This window comes from Lepus europaeus, chromosome 18 (assembly GCF_033115175.1).
Source record: "Lepus europaeus isolate LE1 chromosome 18, mLepTim1.pri, whole genome shotgun sequence".
Classification (NCBI taxonomy): Eukaryota; Metazoa; Chordata; class Mammalia; order Lagomorpha; family Leporidae; genus Lepus; species Lepus europaeus.
In genome coordinates, this window is record NC_084844.1 from 34,638,384 (window position 1) to 34,657,235 (window position 18,852).

The 18,852-nt window shown below is 43.0% G+C and overlaps 3 protein-coding genes across 8 annotated transcripts in view; 2 read left to right on the plus strand and 1 right to left on the minus strand.

The window, feature by feature from the left end:
* Window positions 1-4,134, plus strand: part of CLTC (clathrin heavy chain) — an 87,334-nt gene extending 83,200 nt beyond the window's left edge. For both annotated transcript variants that reach the window (XM_062216907.1, XM_062216908.1), the window contains 2 exons: window positions 516-591; window positions 2,791-4,134. In XM_062216907.1, the coding sequence (XP_062072891.1) occupies window positions 516-591; window positions 2,791-2,915 (201 nt within the window). In that variant the 3' untranslated portion in view covers window positions 2,916-4,134. The remainder of the gene's footprint in view (window positions 1-515; window positions 592-2,790) is intronic.
* A 4,920-nt stretch (window positions 4,135-9,054) lies between these two features.
* PTRH2 (peptidyl-tRNA hydrolase 2) lies at window positions 9,055-16,096 on the minus strand. 5 transcript variants are annotated; one of them, XM_062216744.1, is made up of 3 exons: window positions 15,990-16,096; window positions 13,641-13,695; window positions 9,055-9,727 (listed from the first exon to the last, which is right to left on the minus strand). In XM_062216744.1, the coding sequence occupies exon 3, from the start codon at window positions 9,725-9,727 to the stop codon at window positions 9,188-9,190; it is 540 nt and encodes a 179-aa protein (XP_062072728.1). In that variant the 5' UTR covers window positions 13,641-13,695; window positions 15,990-16,096; the 3' UTR covers window positions 9,055-9,187. The 5 variants fall into 5 exon arrangements, with proteins under 5 accessions (XP_062072728.1, XP_062072726.1, XP_062072730.1 ...); XM_062216742.1 differs by lacking the exon at window positions 15,990-16,096 and adding an exon at window positions 15,852-15,983; XM_062216746.1 differs by lacking the exon at window positions 15,990-16,096 and adding an exon at window positions 15,779-15,939.
* A 155-nt stretch (window positions 16,097-16,251) lies between these two features.
* The window catches only part of VMP1 (vacuole membrane protein 1), a 148,740-nt gene continuing 146,139 nt past the window's right edge, over window positions 16,252-18,852 (plus strand). Inside the window, exon 1 of the mRNA XM_062216741.1 lies at window positions 16,252-16,360. The gene's annotated coding sequence lies outside the window, so the exon portion shown is untranslated. The remainder of the gene's footprint in view (window positions 16,361-18,852) is intronic.

An 18,852-nucleotide genomic window follows, 5' to 3' on the forward strand; every position in this document is an offset into this window, starting at 1 on the left:
AGTCTTAGGCTTCAGCATTCACCTGTATATCAGTATGCACCAGTATCAGCAGAAGCTGTGCAGTTTGTAGAGATGAGCTGCTTCTGTACACGTACTTATCTAGTTCTTAGACTCATTTTACTTTTTGCAATACCATTTCCTTTGTTGAGGGAAGTCTTGCTGGTTCATGAGTTCATTATTACCTTTGATAGATTTAAAACTTCATTGGAAAAAATGGTTACTTCCTGTTTTCTCCCTCCCTCAGGCTGCATCCTAGCATGCCCAGTTTTAGCCTGGCGTGAGCTTTTATGGCATTTATAAATCCCTCCTTTCTGAGGGTTTATAATGACAGTGCTGAAAACCACCTTGACTGAAGTATGAACATTGCCGTTGAATTTGAGGGGGCCTGAGAATGTTCTTTCTAGTCTGTTTTATTTTGACAGAATTTAACATACTAAGGCTTTTCCACTTTCTGCCATAAACCTAGGTTTATAATATTTTGGGGGTTCTAATTAACATAACCTATTTTTCTCCAGGTGGATAAATTAGATGCTTCAGAATCATTGAGAAAAGAAGAAGAACAAGCTACAGAGACACAACCCATTGTTTATGGTAATTTCTCATAAATCTTACCCATTAGATAGAATTCTTTAGAGATGCTGCCTCAGCTAGAAATAGAACAGGTTTCCAAAATGCAGCTGGCTTGCTGAGTCATGGAATACCTCCTCCTCCCACCAGCATTTTCTGAGAGCCAGTCTTAACACAGGCATTGACATTATTCACTAAAATAATCTTAAATATAAGTGATAGCTCAAAAGCAATTACTTAAACCTCCCTGTTGCCTGATGGCTGATTGATTACTTGCTCTTAAATTACTGAGAAATAATGAATTTGGTTTTCAGAAGATAGGAAGTGATCAAATATTGCAAGGTTGCCTTTAGTATACTTTACATAAAGAATACAGCTTCGGGGCTAGCACTGTGGCATAGCGGGTAAAGCTGCCACCTGCAACACTGGTGTTCCATATAGGCACCGGTTTGAGTCCCGGCTGCCCCATTTCCAATCCAGCTCCCTGCTAGTGCATCTGGGGAGGCAGTGGAAGATGACCCAAGTATTTGGGCCCCTGGAACCACATGGGAGACTCAGAAGTGCCTGGCTCCTGGCCTCAGATTGGCGCAGCTCCAGCCTGTTGGGGCCATTTGGGGAGTGAACGAGCAGATGGAAGATGTGTTTCTTTCTCTTTGTAACTCTGCCTTTCAAATAATTTTTTTAAAAAAATACAGCCTCACTTTAAGTTTTTAACTGGAGCAGAGAACTGAGTAGAATTTCCATTTGAGAACTTGCAAGGCAGAGAGGATTTTTTTGGTTATTTATTTTTTTGATAGGCAGAGTTAGAGACAGGTGTAGGCGGAGGAGGTATACTCCATCTGCTAGTTTACTTCCCAGATTTGACCTAGGTTGAAGCCAGGAGCCTGGAACGCCATCTAGGTCTCTCGTGTGTGGCAGGGGTCCAAGCACTTTGGCTATCAGCTGCTGCCTTTCCAGGTGATTAGCAGAGCTGGATCGGAAGTGGAATATCCAGGACTTGAACTGGTACCTATGCCGGTGTTGCAGGCAACACTTAATCTGCTGCACTACAACTCTGGCCCCTGAGAGAGATTTTCAAACTTTCAAATGAATATGTAAGGCACTTTAATTTCTTCTTAGATCAGAATGTTTACATTACTTCACCTTTCCATGTCATAATTGGTGAACCAGGGTTGTTTGAACAGTGAATTTGAAAGGTACAGCATTCTAACCAGGTGTTCTTTGGAGGGGTGCATAAAAATACAACCATTACATCTCAGGCTACTGAAGAAAATGACAACATGGAAATCTCTTGATCTCCTTCTCATCTTTGATAAAAGTATTAGGGAAATTTGAGGGTTAGTTTTGATAAAGCTGGATAAGATGAACATAAAATGCATTGTTTAAGACAGAAGCAAGATATTTGACATATCCAACATAGGAAATCCAGTAGAAACGTTCATACCTACTGAATGTGGCTTGTCATCAGTGTTGAGGCAACTGAAATTGGGCTTGGGATTTCGAGATAGAAATCAGTAGCAAGGTTAGAGGTGATTTTTTTTTCCCAATAAACTGCTTTCCCAAATTTGTTTACTAAGCACAATTTTGGCCATTCTCCCCAAAAAAGAGAGACATGAAGCCACTTGTGCTGGAAGAAATGTACTTGTTTTTGTGGCAGTAAAGAAAGGTACTAGGTGTTTTCACTCTAAATATTCCCAGTCCTCTACAGGTCTTATTTTCTGTATGTAGGCAATAACTGTTTAACTTTTATAAGAAAGACTGTTAACGATAGCATGAGTACATAGTAGAAGGCATGTGCTCTTATGTATTTCATACCTTAGTACATCCATATCTAATACATACTTCAACATGTCTTATTTTTGGTTGCTTAGATATGTTTAAATCAGAAATGTTTTATAAGTTGATATCTATTAAAACATTATCAGTTAAAAAATTATTTTATTGTCACTAAATACCATGTGATAGGTTTGTTGGCAGGTGTCTGGTCCAGTCATGTCATGCCATGTGCATATTGCTGTAAATGATACCAGGTTCTGACTCTCAGCCTTGTATTTGCTGACATTTTAGGTAGGACTCTTCTTAGGGTGACATTGTGATGGTCAGGTGTCTCTACTTGTAAGCTGTGATTATGTTGCTAGTGGGGGAGATGGGAATGATACTTACCATGCTAACAGTATACCATATCCCTGCTTCCCCCTGCCCCTTTGCTTTTTCTCTCTTTAGGTCAGCCCCAACTGATGCTGACAGCAGGACCCAGTGTTGCAGTTCCTCCCCAGGCACCTTTTGGTTATGGTTATACTGCACCACCCTATGGGCAGCCTCAGCCTGGCTTTGGGTACAGCATGTGAGATGGAAAGCTGATCCTGTAATCACCTATTTTCGTACTGAAACATCATTTACCCACTTCTCAGTTTATAAAGGGGGGAACCAGGCAGCGTGTTCTTGTAACCTTTATTTCATGAAGGACTACTTTTTGTTTCTAACTATAAACTGGGGTCACCTATGTTAAAACCTTATCTCACATTCCACATCATTTTAGAATTTATTTTCGAAGGGGAATAGTTTCAATGTTTTATTCACTTGGGGGTTTTTTGCCACCCTCATTGTTTCAAGAACTGCTTAATATTCAATCTGTTGTGAAGAACCTGATTTGCACTCTGTAGTGTTTAAAGAAGCAAAGAAACTCTAATACTGAATCTCTTAAATTTAGTGTATGTAAACAGCTTACAATATGTATTGTCTAAATGCATTTAAATCTCTTTTATTCAAAGAAAAGCTACCGCAAAAATACTGGTATGTGACCATGCAAGACTGTCAGTGCCGACAAAGACAACACTAATCAGCAGATCCTTCACTGGATTGCAGTGCTCTCCAAATTATTTGAAACATGCGTACAGACAACTTGCCTGATTTTTAAATGAGCGTAAAAGGCCCTCTAACCTATGCAGGTTTCCCATTACACATAGAGAAAATGCTAGTGTGTTTCGCTCACTGCATATGTGACAGGTGCCCTCATGTTGTGCTGTATCCTGTGCTTTTTCTGTGGGACCATTCCATTCAGGACAAAGAGCACCATGATTCCAAGCTTGTGTGTATTTACTAACCCTCCCTGAGGTTTGTGTACGTTGGATGTTGTGGTGTTTTAGATCACTGAGTGTACAGAAGACAGAATTCAAACAAAATATTGCTGTTCTCCAGTCTTGTTCGTGGAATCTGAAATTACTCCAATTTAAAATAAATTACTGGACTGTGGAAATATCATGCAGAATGGCAGTTTTAATTAAACACTCTCAAACCAAAAGAAGTAATAGTTTTGGTAGTTTCCTATTGGATACTGAGGCAGTATAGGGAGGCATAAGAGGAATGAAGATTGGGAAATTTGAAGACATTATGTATTGTGTCATGTGCAGTTGTCTGAAGAACCATTCACTACTACAGTGGGTTACATTTTCTCTCTCGAATAACATTTAACCAAGTGGCTTTTTAGCTTTCTGTCTAAGCATTTCACTTAAATGAACAAACCATGGGTGTTATATTAACCTAAATAAAATTATGTTTAAACATGTAGTTAACATGCTGTTTCTCACCACGAACTGTAAAGTGCCAATAATATGGATAGTTTTTTTTTTTTTTTTTTAAATCTAACTCTTTAACTTATGGGTGAGATTGTTACTTTAAGTTCATTTCATTATCCCTAACCCTTATTAGTCTACCCTCATCTAGCTTTGTATTGCTCTACAACTCTGTTAGACAAATTACCATAAGCTCCACAGGAGTATTTTTGTGTTTTAAATTGATTTTATCTAAGAGGCAGAGAAAAGAGAGAAAGGAAAAAAAACTTCCTATCCTAGTTCATTCCTCAAATGCTACAACAACCAGGACTGGGCTCAAGTCAGAAACTGAGAACTTAATCCAGGTCTCCCATATGGGTGTTAGGAACCCAAATATTTGAGCAGAAAGGTGGAGTCAGGAGCCAGAGCCAGGTATTGAACCCAGTCACTCCAATATGGGGACACAGACATCTCAACTGCTAGACACCTGCCCCCATCGAGGTGTTTTTCAAACTATAAAACCCAGGGGGCCAGCGCTGTGGCATAGTGGGTAAAGCTGCCACTTGCAGCATTGGCATCCCATATGGGCGCCAGTTTGAGTCCCAGCTGCTCTACTTCTGATCCAGCTCTCTGCTGTGGGCTGGGAAAGCAGTAAAGATAGCCTGGGTCCTTGGGCCCCTGTACCCACGTGGAAAACCCAGGGGAAGTTCCTGGTTCCCAGCTTCAGATTGGCACAGCTCCACTGGGGAGTAAACCAGCAGATGGAAGACCACTCTTTCTGCCTCTCCTCCTTTCTCTGTAGAACTCTGACTTCCAAATAAATAAATCTTAAAAAAAAAAAAAAAAAAAAAAAAAAAAAAAAAAAACACAGGCCCTTCTCCCACTTTTAATTCTATCCCTCCCTCATCTTCCTAAAGAAAGTATATACACATATCCTTATAGTACATATACTTTTACTATTAGTTGGCTTGTCATTGTGAAAACGGCTTGCTGTACTTAGGTTCCTGGATCTCTGCTCCCTTTCTTCATCATGAAAAATCAAGAGGGAGAATAGTACTGGGTCCTTGGAAGCTCAAGGAGACATTAATGGAAAATTTAAGTGGAAAGAAAGCTTTCGATGGTTTTCTTGCCTGATACTGAAAGCCATTGTAAAAAACAAACAAAACTGATACTCCTTGACAACTCCTAGGGCTCTTGAAAACAAGTTTATGGGAAATGGAATTAAAAGATAAGTTCATTTTGATGCAGAAAATTTGAAGTCTGTGCCTGCGTGGAATATTCAAAGAGTTCATGGGAAAATGCATGTTATGCAAAAACTGGATTTCAAAATATTTTTGCACCAGAATAAACATACTTGCATATTTCCATGAACTTTGGAAGTACCATAGTACTTCAGCATGGCCATTAGTACATTAGACAGTCTCACTATAAATGCTTCAGTATGCTTACATTATTTTGGATCCCAAAGAGCTGTACTCTCATTTATATCTTGATATTTGCTGATTAGAAATTAAATTTTTAAAATAATCCATTTAGCTGGCGCTGTGGCTCACTAGGCTAATCCTCCGCCCTCTAGTCCCAGTCAGGGTGCCAGATTCTGTCCTGGTCGCCCCTCTTCCAGGCCAGCTCTCTGCTGTGGCCCGGGAGTGCAGGGGAGGATGGCCCAAGTGCTTGGGCCCTGCACCCCATGGGAGACCAGGAGAAGCACCTGGCTCCTGGCTTTGGATCAGCGTGGTGCGCTGGCTGCAGCGCCAGCTGCAGCGGCCAGTGGGGGGTGAACCAATGGAAAAAGGAAGACCTTTCTCTGTTTCTCTCACTGTCCACTCTGCCTGTCAAAAATCCATTTATATCCACAGTAAACTCATTGTATCTTAACACTTAAGCACTGCTTATATGGAAAATAATGGATTTTCTGATTTACGTGGTTTTTCCAAATACTAACACTTCAAAGACTTGAGGCAAAGTTACAAGGGGAGAAACGTCTTCAGTCACTGGTTCACTCCCCAAGTGGCCACAACAACTGGGGCTGGGCCAGGCTGGAGCCAGGAGCTTCTTCCAGGTCTCCCACATGGGTGCAGGGGCCCAAGGACTTGGGCCATCTTCTGCTGCTTTCCCAGGCACATTTGCAGGGAGCAAATCAGAAGTGGAGCAGCCAGGACTCAAACCAGCACCCATAAGGGAGCTGGTGCCACAGGCAGCAGCTTTACCAGCTATGCCATAGTGCCAGCCTCAAATATTAATACTTTAAAAAACTTTTAAACATTCCTATTGGAAAGGCAGAGAGGTGGTCGTTTTATTACATTTTTCTTTAATTGTGAGAATACTGATCTCACCAAAAAATCTTACCAGTTTTGGGAAGTTTGGAGACAGATGAAGTTTTCCAGAATACTGTCAATAGTTTTCTTTGAAATGACTGGCTCATTTAGTTTATATAAGGAAATGTCTGCCAAACACCCAGGTGTGAATTTGTCAGTTGATTCTTATTTTTTAAAAATATTTATTTGAAAGAGGAGAGGTAGAGAGGTCTTCCATCCACTGATTCATTCCTTAGTTGGCGACGACGGTCGGAGCTGAGCCACCCCAAAGCCAGGAACTTCTTCCGGGTCTCCCACATGGGCCCAAGGACCTGGGCCATCCTCTACTGCTTTCCCAGGCCACAGCAGAGAGCTTGATAGGAAGTGGAGCAGCCAGGACTCAAACCGGTGCCCACATGGGATGCCAGCGCTGCAGGCAGCGGCTTTACCTACTGTGCCATGGCACTGGCCCCTGATTGTTAAAAATGTGCCATGGGGTCAGTGTAGTAGTGTAGTGGAGTAAGCCTCCACTTGCAGTGCCAGAATCCCATGTGGGCAGCATACTGAGTTCCGGCTGCTCTTCCAATCCAGCTCTGCTTATATCCTGGGAAAGCAGAAGATGGCCCAAATGCTTGGGAGCTTGCACCTGTGTGGGAGACCTGGAAGAAGCTCCTGGCCCTTGGCTTCAGATCATCCCAGCTCTGGCTGTTGTGGTCTTTTGGGGAGTGAACCAGAGGATGGAAGACCTTTCTCTGTCTTTTCCTCCCTGTAACTCTACTTCTCAAATAAATAAAATCCTTTTTTTAAAAAAGTTCCAAGACAAAAAGCTTAGTCACAAGTCTTTTTCCTTAAGACAACTGCCATGTTTTGGTTTGCTACAGAAGTGTTTAGTGTTACACAGCATGTTATGACAGTCATGAGTAATGAATGTTAATTAATCATACACATAGGTATCCCTGCTTTATATGTGAGAGGGGCCAGCAGTGCAAATGTCAATACAGGGAACAAGAAAAATTTTTAGTAGTAGGAAAATAGTTTTGACCCTGCAGAGAGGCATTTATTCTGAGAACTATAAAACTGAGTCCTACAAAGTGCAGGTAAAGTAGAAAATAAGCAGAATCTATTTCCGGAATGACTAGAAATACTGTACGATCATCCTAATAGAGAAACCACGTTTTATTGCAATTCCTTGAGTCAGCCACCCTGGGCCATCCGGTTGGGAATGAACTCTTGGAATCTGGAGCCATCAGAACTGAGCTGAGCCAGAATGATGCATTTACAGTTGAGTTCGGTTCAGTTACATGCTGTTGCATCACTTGTGAATCCAGTGTAAACATTCTGTGTAGAAACAGTTGCTATTGTGGCATCATTCACAGTTCTCCTGTGCTATCCTATGCCAGTGTAAACTCTGTAAAACAGACCCAATATTAGACATTTTAACTCTGGCTGCAGTAGGACTTGGTTTTTGGCTCAGACTCCACCACCTTATACCCTCTGAAGCTGTCACGCTACGGATATTGACGTTAACCATGGAAAGTAGATGACACCATGAGCCTATTATCAAAATTCTCCTTGGCATCAATTACAGCTACTGGGGATATAGTGAATTTAGAAATTGCCATTATAATCCTAAAAGAAGGCATTCAAGAGAAAAAGATTCTAGCAATAGCATTTGAAAGCACCATGGCATTTGAGAGTTGGGATCTTCTGCTTCAGTCTGTAGCTAAGTCAAAGGGGAAAAAAAGGTGCCCTTAGATAATTCAATTATTATTTGAATTCTAGGGAAAGGAACATGACAACAACTTAACGTTCATTTTAGTTACCACAGATTCTCACATGGGCCCATTTCTACCTTCAACGTCCAAAAGGTCACTCCCTAAGTTTCAGTGGCTTCATTGTTAGAGGAAAGAGGAGTAATGGAATTTATGTAGGCTATAATCTCAGGAGAACCTTTGGCCACTGTGGGTCAGGGGAAATGAGCATGAAAAACTGCCTCAACTTTGGGGCCTGGCGTTATGATTTAGAGGGTAAAGCTGTTGCCTGCCTGGCATCCCATATGGGCACCTGTTCGAAACCTGGTGGCTCCACTCCATCCAGCTCCCTGGTAATGGTCAGAAAAAGATGGCCCAGGTGCTTGGGCCCTTGGTACCTACATGGGAGACCTAGAAGAAGCTCCTGGCATCTGGCTCCAGCCTGGCCCTTGGCAGCCATCTAGTGAGTTAACCAGCAGATGAAAGATCTCTCTTTCAAATAAAAAAATCTTAAAAAAAAAAAAAAATTCAGCTTTCAACTTTGAGACATAAATAAAAAGGTTAGATTGTAAACCATGAGACTCCACTGTGGGTGGCTATACCATGATAGTTCAGTACCTTATCAATCATCCAAATAGTGACAGTGACAGTGTGAAAACTGCAGTGTGAATCCCCCCAACGCCAACAGCAGTGGTCTCAGACAAGAGCAAGCAACACACAAAGACCAAAGACCTAACCATGGAGAGGAAAATTGGTTTTAACCCCCCTTTTCATCCCATTTTATACTGCGCTGCTGCTTTCATCTTAAGTATTTGTGCCAGCCCCTGTTACTGAGCCACCAAACCCACGTAACTTAGCCCAAGAAGAGAACTACCTGCCAAGAACATGATATAAGAACAAAAGAATGGCTTTTATTTTCACCTCCAAGTATTTCAAGTAGGGGAAGAAACTGAGATTTTATTGTTAGAATTTGACAGGACTCAAACACTTGCCTGGGGAAGTCATCTTTGTAACAAATGTTCACCTAGTAAAGTTTTAAGTGACCAGTGACTTGGTCAATTAGATCTGCTGGTCCTGGCCCAATTCCTAGGACAGTTCGTGAGCCTGGTTCAATCTGAGTACGCCCAGCATCTTGGATTAAACTAACAGTGAGTCCCAGCATTTTGGCATGGGTTAGTAACTGAATCAGGGTTTCTTCATCAGGCGCTTTCACCACCACTTTGGTCTGGCCACAGTATTCCCACTGTCTGAGCACCTCGGGGTTTCTCCTTTGAATTTGCTTGTAGGCAGAAACGGCTGCATGGGAGCACTGGGCAGCAACTTTTCCTCTTCCCATCTTCAAGTCATTTCGAACCACAAGAATCATTTTGTACTCCTCACTCTCTCCCAAGATGCTTTCTTCTGTTTCACTCTCTGTGTCTGTCTCGCTCGTTAAGCTTTTGGGGAGCATCCCAAAGCGTACCCGCAGGCCCCAGCCCAGGCACATGCCACAAGCAACCCCAGCAGCCAAGCTGAGTGCACTAGGATGAGCCAGATATTCCATAATCAAGGATTTGGAGAGCATCTTAAGGAAAAGGAAAAAACATTATCATTATGGGGGAATGAAAAGTTACAGGCTTATCAGATAAACACCTTGTCTATACACAGCAAGCAACATTTTAGAACTATATGAGGTCATCCAGAAGAAAGGCAAAATACATTTAGGTTTTAAGCATGTACCGTGATAACACCCATCCCCGGTGTATTAGAAAAATTCAAGCATCCACAAGAAGCAGATTAGGTCATTTTGAATTCTGAGAGAAGTAGCACCTGTGGGGCTCAATAACTTAGTCAAGTCTTCCCTGAGTCTTGGGCACAAAGGAAATGGGTTTTACAAAGATGCCTAAAGGATCCAAAAAATCACCACGACAGTGTGTCCCCTTTCTGGAATCCAGTACTTACCTGTGTTTTCACGATGCGGCAGTTCTGATGGCACCAATCCCTCACTGCCGCTCCCTGGGGAACAGGGAAATGCCCCACTGCCACTATCCTAGGCCTGCTGCATTTTGCATAGGAGCCCAAAGTAATTTTTGCTGTTTTAACATACACTAGATTTTTAAATATCAGTCACATAAAACAAAGGAAGATCATCCTTTACCCTTCACTTAGAAAATCCTACTACCCCAGCAAAGCTGTTCACAGTATTTGTGTCACCAGTGAACCACCTGTATCAAGTCTACACTTGAGGCTGTTGGGTTCTTTTTCTAGTGGAGCAGTAGCCAAGCATTTATCTACACAGAGCCACTGTGCTATTTGTGGTGCCTCTAAGTGGCCTCCTTGGAATGGTACAATCTTCATGGCATAGAGGACATTCCTGGAAATACTTATTTTGTCATTAATTTCCTTTTTGTTCTTCACTAGGTAAAACATAAGATCTTATATTAATATATTTGAAGTTATATGGTAGATAAAGTAATAGTATCAAATCATCTCAGGACAGTAAAGCACATGTTAAATCTTTCTAAAATAGAATTCATGTATCATAAAATTCATCCTTTTAAAGTGTACAATTCAGTGGTTTTTAATTACATCCATAAGGTTGTATAACCATCACCACTTCTAATTCCAGAATATTTTCAGTGCCCCAAAAAGTAACCCCTTACTGATCAAGCAGTCACTTCTCATTTCCCACTCTGTGATAGCCATCAACCTACTATGTGTCTTTATCAATTCTAGGCAATTTATATGAATGCAGTCATCCAAAATGTGGCATTCTGAGTTCATTCATTTAGCATTTTCAGGATTCATCCATCTTGTGGCATGCATCATTACTCTTACTGATGAGTACTTCAATGCATGGATAGACCACATTTTATTTATGCATTCGACTACAAATGGACATTTGAGTTGTTTCTACATTTTGCCTATTATGAATAATGCTGCTATGGACATTTGTGTACAAGTTTTTGTTAGACATGTGTTCATTTTTTTCTTGGGCATACATCCACAAGTAGAAATGATGGCTCATATCACTGTTGTTAGCTTTAAAAATCTGCCAAACTATTTTCCAAAGTGGATGTACATTTTACATTTATTACAAATGATTTGTTATAAAAATGTGCTTTGGATCTGATAGGGCTGAGAACCACACAGCTCTAGTACCTAAAGACTTGGTCTAATTCAGAAAAAAGACAGTCCCTTTACCAACAAGTCTTCATCTAAGTCAAGGCTGATTCTGCATCTCAAAGTAGAACCAGGAGTTAAAAACAATGACTGAAATGCAATCTCTGAAGAAACAGAAAACAGTGTCCATAAACAGAATGTTTACAATACCTTTAAATTTAAAAAAGTATAATTTAACACGATATACTGCTACACTAATGTCCTACTTTTGAAGGATGGATATGTCAAAGTACAGTCAATCAAAAAGAAAACCTGATAACCTCCACACTTCCAATCTCAAAATCAAACCCTGCCTTTGTAGGAACAAAACCAATCCCCCTGAAATTGCTACTTCCTGTGATAAAACCTGTAACTATATGGGTCTGTTAGAATCCTTTATTTATTTATTTATTTATTGATAGGCAGAGTTAGACAGAGATAAAGGTCTTCCTTCTGTTGGTTCACTCCCCAAATGGCTGCTACCGTCGGTGCGCTGCGCCGATCTGAAGCCAGGAGCTAGGTGCTTCCTCCTGGTCTCCCATGTGGGTGCAGGGCCCAAGCACTTGGGCCATCCTCCACTGCCTTCCCGGGCCATAGCAGAGAGCTGGACTGGAAGAGGAGCAACAGAGACAGAACCAGCGCCCCAACCGGGACTAGAACCCGGGGTACCAGTGCCACAGGCAGAGGATTAGCCTAGTGAGCTGCAGCGCTGGCCAGAATCCTTTACTTTTTTTTTTTTTTTTTTTTTAATTTTTGACAGGCAGAGTTAGAGAGAGAGACAGAAAGGTGTTCCTTTTCCATTGGTTTACCCCCCAAATGGCTGCTGCGGCCAGTGCGCTGCACCAATCTGAAGCCAGGAGCCAGGTGCTTCCTCCTGGTCTCCCATGTGGGTGCAGGGCCCAAGCACTTGGGCCATCTTCCACTGCCTTCCCAGGCCACAGCAGAGAGCTGGACTGGAAGAGGAGCAACCGGAACAGAACTAGCGCCCCGACCAGGACTAGAACCTGGGGTGCCGGCGCTGCAGGCAGAGGACTAGCTAAGTGAGCCATGGCGCTGGCCTCCTTTACTTTTTAAACACTTTCTGAAACATCTACCAAAAAACCCTCGGCATCTCTTCCTGCATTTGCAATCCTGTCTGGACCTACCTTCTTTTCTACAGGCAAGGAAAGCAGACAACCAGGAGAATGTGATGAGAGACATTTCCAGAAGAACCAAAGGGAAGGTAGGTAGATGCTGAAGATACAGAAAGGGTAGTGTTGGCATGCAGAACAGGAGCCAGCAGTCCTTAGAAAAGGATCTGGACTTGAATAGAAAGAAAAGGGCACCTTTCAACATGAGTTTTAGACATGGGTAGGTCCCTGCATTGGGAAGCAGGGAGGAAAGTCATATAGAAGTCAACAGGAAGAAAGGAGAGCGAGACTGAAGTAAATGCTGTGACAACACGTGGCAGTGCAGTGTTCACACCAGGGTCACACAACACACGAGTACGGGATGCACTGTACTATCATGTTAGGGTGTCTTTGATATCACTAAGTGACAGCAATTTTTCACCTCCATTATACTCTTACAGGACTATAGTCATATATGCAGTATGTTGTATACAGTGCGTGACTGTTTCTGAGTATTTCTAGAAAAAAACCTACGGACCTCCATATCAACTGGTAGAAGGACTCTCCATGCCAATTTCTAGGTTGCAAAGTAAGCAAATACCTTTATACCAGATTCAGCTAATATCTGGAACAGAAAACTGCTCTACTGAGAGGACTTAGGTATTAGATAACATACCAAACCCTCTACATCTGTGACAGAAGTCAAACCCTAACAAGTGAATGCTGCTAGGTTATCAATACTGCCAGGGAATCTCATGCCTAGTAACAAAACCAACACATACAACTCTATCAGAACTGTAATCTTACACACAAAATACTTTCCCAAGGATATCTGGTCAGCAATTGCCAGTGCAACCTTGGACTGATATCACCCTTGTACTGATGCTTGTAACCAAGGATTATGGTTTCAAACAATTTATATAATCCTCCTCCTCATTTTGCCTCTAAACACTTCCTTGCCTTAACCTCCCTGAACCCACACATAACTTTACTACGGCACACATATTCCCATTGTAATGTTTGTTACTGAATAAATTTAGTCATTTTTGGAGAATCTCTCCATTTTTATTTAGGATGACCCAAGCATTACCTCATTGATTGTTGCTATGAACATAAAAGGAGGCTATGGCGTCACAGAACAGGTGAGAAAAATGAGGATCAAACAGAGCAGCCGGGTGCAGATGTTTATTCTAGTAGTCAAGTCAGCCACATCTCATATCAAAGTACCTGGGTTTGATTCCTGGCTCTGGCTCCTGATTCCAGTTTCCCACCAATGCAGACCCTGGGAAGCAGAAGAGATAGTTCAAGTTACTGAATGCTTGCCACCCACAGGGGAGACCTAGATTACATTGCTGGTCCCCAACTGTAGCAGGCATTTGAGCAGTGAATTAGCAAATGGGAGCCTTATCTACTTCTCAAATAAATAAATCCATGCATAGTTTTTTCATAAATAAGTATTTCTCATGAGCTTTCTGAAGAACCCTCATATGCATGAATTTCAAAAAAATGCACCAAACACACTTCGCTTTTAATTTTCCACACTTTTACAGATACCCCATATATAATACACGAGCTTACATATTTGGCCCCCTATTCAGTCTATCTGTACTGTCCAATCCAACAACCACAAACCACATGTGGTTATATAAAACAGTAATTAAAACAAAATGAAAATTCAGTTCTTCAGTTGTACTTAGCCACATTTCAAATTCTACCTCGATCAACAACTTAAACATGGCTAGTGGCCTTCTATCAGTGAGACACAAAACATTTTCAACAGAACAAAGTTCTACTGGACAGCACAGGTCTCTATGCTCCCTTTCTTTTTCAAAAAATTTATTTATTTTGAAAGTCAGTTACAGGGGCTGGCCCTGTGGCATAGTGGGTGAAGCTGCCACCTGCAGCTCTGACATCCCATGTGGGCACCGGTTCGAGTCCCTGCTGCTCCACTTCCTATCCAGCTCTCTGTTATGGCCTGGGAAAGCAGTAGAAGATGGCCCAGATCCTTGGGCCCCTGTGCCCACATGGGAGACCTGGAAGAAGCTCCTGGCTCCTGGCTTTGGATCAGCTCCGGCCATTGTGGCCAACTGGTGAGTGAACCAGCGGATGGAGGACCTCTCTCTCTGCCTCTCCTCTCTCTGTGTAACTCTGACTTTCAAATAAATAAATGAATGAATCTTAAAAAAAAAAAAGGCAGTTACAGAGAGAAAGAGAGAACTTCCATCTGCTGGTTCCCTCCCCAAATGGCTGCAACAGCCAGCATTGGGCCAGGCAGAAGCCAGGGATGTGCTATCTTTCTAATCCAATCTCTACTCACCAAATAGAGCAGAGGGGGAAAAAAACAAACAAACAAAAAAACAATGGAGCCACCGTTCTAATGGAGACAATAGTTTATCAGAACAATCTTATTATTCCCAAATCATCGTGTACCTAGGACCCTCTCCTAGGCTCCACACCGGGCCTCCAGCTTCTGCTGGATTTCACCCCCTACAGGTCTACAGTGTTCTTTCTATTGCAAATTTTCTTGTCTTTAAAGATTTACTTATTTTGAAAGAGTTACAGAGAAAGAGGGAGAGAGACACCTTCTACCTGCTGGTTCACTGCCCGGATGGCCACAACAGGCAGCACTGGGCCAGGCAGAAGCCAGGAGCTTCAACCCAGTCTCCCCTGTGGGTGGCACTCTCCGAAACACCTGGGTCATCCTCCGCTGCTTTCCCCGGGCGCATCAGCAGGGAGCTGGATCAGGAGGGGGGCAGCCAGGGCTCCAGTCGGGGCACCTTCACGGGATGACGGTGTGGCAGGCCGCGGCTTTACCCTCTGCCACTCACTAGGCCGCGACACCGGCCCCCTTGCTGCATTGTTAATTTCTGCACATTCCTTGCTGCGTCCTACCACATTCAGTCACCAAATCCTGGTGACTTTATGTCTGAAGCTTATCTCTTTCTACCAGCGCCCTCTTGCCAAAACTTTCCAAAATTAACTTCTCTCTAACCTTCCCGCATTTGCTTTACTTTTGTCATACTTCACCCTGCCATTATAATTATCCTTGCAAAATACAGAGTTTCCCTGCTCAATAACATCAGTGGCTAAACGCCAACAGAGTAAAACATACATTGCTGAGTATACAGTATGCTTTTTAATTTCCTCTCCTGCTGTAGACCGTAACACCCAGTCAACCCAAGCTACTGAGTTCTTCCAAGCACTAATCTCTCCCGGAAAATATTTTCTATTCTTTCTCATTTAGAGCGCGCGCGCGCGCACACACACACACACACACACCCTATTCATCGTAAGGGCCCAGTGCCAATGAAAACTGTCCGAGCAGCCTCTACCATCCCCCGGGGTCGTTCCTCCATCACTCACACCCGCTACAGTACAAGATTCTGCGGTACAATGCCCAAGGATGAAACAGCTTTCCAGACAGGAACTCGGTGATACCGCGGAGGAAAATTCTTTGCAGCCGTCGGCATCTTCCCACGGGGCGGCATGGCTGCGGGATGAGGTGGGAGGAAGCTCTCCAACGGGAGAGGACATGGAGGACGGTGGCCTTCCTCGCCTCAGGAGGAACCGACCTACCTGGCGCGCCTCTCCTCACTCGCGCCTTCCCGTTCTTGCCTTCTGGGGAGCTGACACGCTTCCCTCGCGCGGGCTTCCACTTCCTGGGTTCCTGCACAACCAGTTCCGGTTCAAGGGCCACGAAGCGAGCCGTCATTCTCCCTGTGGCCACGCCCACAGGCCCGGACCTGACAGCCCAATCGAAATCCCGCGAGGATCAGCCGAGGCGGCCGAAAGGAGGGAGGAACGTTTTTCTTTTGGAGGCTGTCTCTGCAGCGGGGGACCGGACCGGAAGTGACGCGAACGAGTTCCGGTTGGCCGGAGCCCAGCGGCGGGTGTGAGAGTCGGTCAGGAGCCGCTTCCAGGATCCGGAGAAGCCGGGGTCGGGGCGGGTAGGTAAACGAACGCGGGGAACCGGGGATGGGAGCCTGAGGCGATGCTCAGAGCGTGGCCTCTTCCAGGACCCTGTCGCTTGAGGCCGTGCAGATCTAGGGCACCTTGATTTCGACTTCCAGCAGCGTGCTGACTCTGGCTGTCTCAGGCTGAGTGTAGCCAGGGTATTTGGAACGCTCATGGTTGGTCACCGAGACATGGAAGCCGGACACCAGACTGCCCACCCCTCTGCGCACTTGGAAGCCGTGTTCGCCTTCCTGGAAGAACCCCTTCCAGCGTCTGGTAGTAAATGGAGAAGGTCTTCCCTGCGGATGACCGAGCTGTTTCTCAGCATCTGTCAGTTTGATTCTTGCCCTCCCCGGCCACTAGCGCGTGATGCTAAGTGTCTCCGCTCCTAAACAAAATTCAGGCGTGCAAGGGCCATGTCAGGCGCTGGTGGTGCATGGTGGTCAGAGAAATAAATGGGCCTTCACTTCGGGAACCTTTGCAGAGGACCTTCTCGGATCTCCCACTGCTTGCGTGAAAAATGACAGTTTTTGCCAAACCCTATCCCTGACCCCTGCGTTTCATTACAGTGGAGGTATTTATGGTGAAAATGGGAGGTCGGCTTAATGTCAGTCTCTAGAATTCTAAGAAGCCCTGTGTGGCCCGGTGTCACACTGCTAGATTACTTAATGACAGTCATCTTTTATTTTCCTGCAACTCCGTGCAGCAGTCTGATACTGATTAGACTGACACTGTTCACACGCCTCTGTCAGCATTGCTCCTCGTTCTAAACGTTCCTGGAGTCTTCCCGTTCTCCTCTGGGACTTGTCAGGGATTTGTTGAGATTGCATTGGTTATTTGGAGAAGCTTGTGTATGTATTTCTAGTGCTGTAAGGATACAGAATGTACTGTTCTCCACTGCTGCTACCTATTAAGTGTGTTTTCATTAGGTCTGAAATTAGTGCTTAGCATAGACGATGATAGAGAGAAACTGTTCTCATCCTAGGCAGCGTTTTATGCACCCCAGATTGTGTTTTTCTTGACCTTTGGAAGGAGATGTTAGTGTCCAGACGAATGTGACCAGTTGATGTAGGTGCGAAATGACTCTGAATTGAAGTCTTAAATATTTTATTTCTTCGCCTACGTTATTTTAAAGCACTTTTTTTTCCTATTGAGAGATAACCTACTTGCTTACAATTGATTAATAGTTTAATTCCTGTAACTCATGTTCCAGAAGGAAATATGAATATAACTAAGTTTCTAAAATACTTCAATAAGTGATTTGAAGCCTTTTGGCAGTTTACCTATAGCTAGTTTAATCATTTAATTTACATATTCTTATTTCTTAGTTAGAAAATTGTTTCACACTCATCTATGAAATGAATTGACAAGATTTTTGAGATGTGGAATTAAAAATGACAAATGTATCATAAGTTTTACACCTGATAAATTTGTTTATTGTTGTATAACCACCAAATCTGATCTTACATTCTTTTTGTTCAATTCCATTATGATTCAGAAACTGATTTCTCAATTTTTCTCACTTTTCCAACTTCTTTCTGCCTTTGTCTTGAATCACTGATTTTTTTTAAAGATTTATTTTATTTGAAAGGCAGAATTAGAGAGAGAGAGAGAGAAATCTTCCATTTGCTGGTTCACTCCCCAAATGGCCGCAACCGCTGGGGCTGGGCCTATCCTAAGCCAGGAGCCAAGAGCTTCTTCTGGGTCTCCCATGTGGGTGCAGGGGCTCAAGAATTTGGGCCATCTTCTACTGCCTTCCCAGGTGCATTAGCAGGGAGCTGGGTCGGAAGTGGAGCAGCTGGGACTCAAACCTGCAAGACCTAAATTGGAGTCTGGGCGCCAGTACTTATTGAATAAAGGCTGGCAGGTGACTAAACATTCCAAACTCATCTGGGTTGTGTTGATAAAAGTACTCCTTGCTTTATTTCACAGGACTGTCACACAAGATTGAGATAGTAAATTAGAAATCACTATATAAATGAAAGTATGATGGTACTGTCATTTTACTATAAGAGCTGGTGATGTGTTGGGGCAGAATGCTGTTACTTTGAATCATTTCAAAATTTGATGTTTTATATTGTGTGCTTTTTTAATCTGAAAATATTATTAGACTTTACTGTAATGATCTTTGCCCTGCTTTTTAACATGGTGAAGCTAGCCAAGGATAGTTTGATACTGTGATCCACTGAATTAGTCACTGTGGTTAATAAGTAGGTAACTGGAAAGTGAGTACAGTTTTGCATTTGTAAGTTTAAGTGATTTTTTTTTTTTTTTGGTTATGATATATCATTAGTGAGAATTTCCAAGCGCAGAAAATCTCAAAGTTTTGGCACTTATATATTATAGTTAACTAAGATTTCTTAGAAGTAGCCCTGTCTTACTTACTTATATTAAATAAGAAACCTTATTTTACTGAAACCGATATTTAGAATTAGGAGGAACTATAGAGTGTTCTCATTTAATAGGGGAGAAAACTAGGACTCAG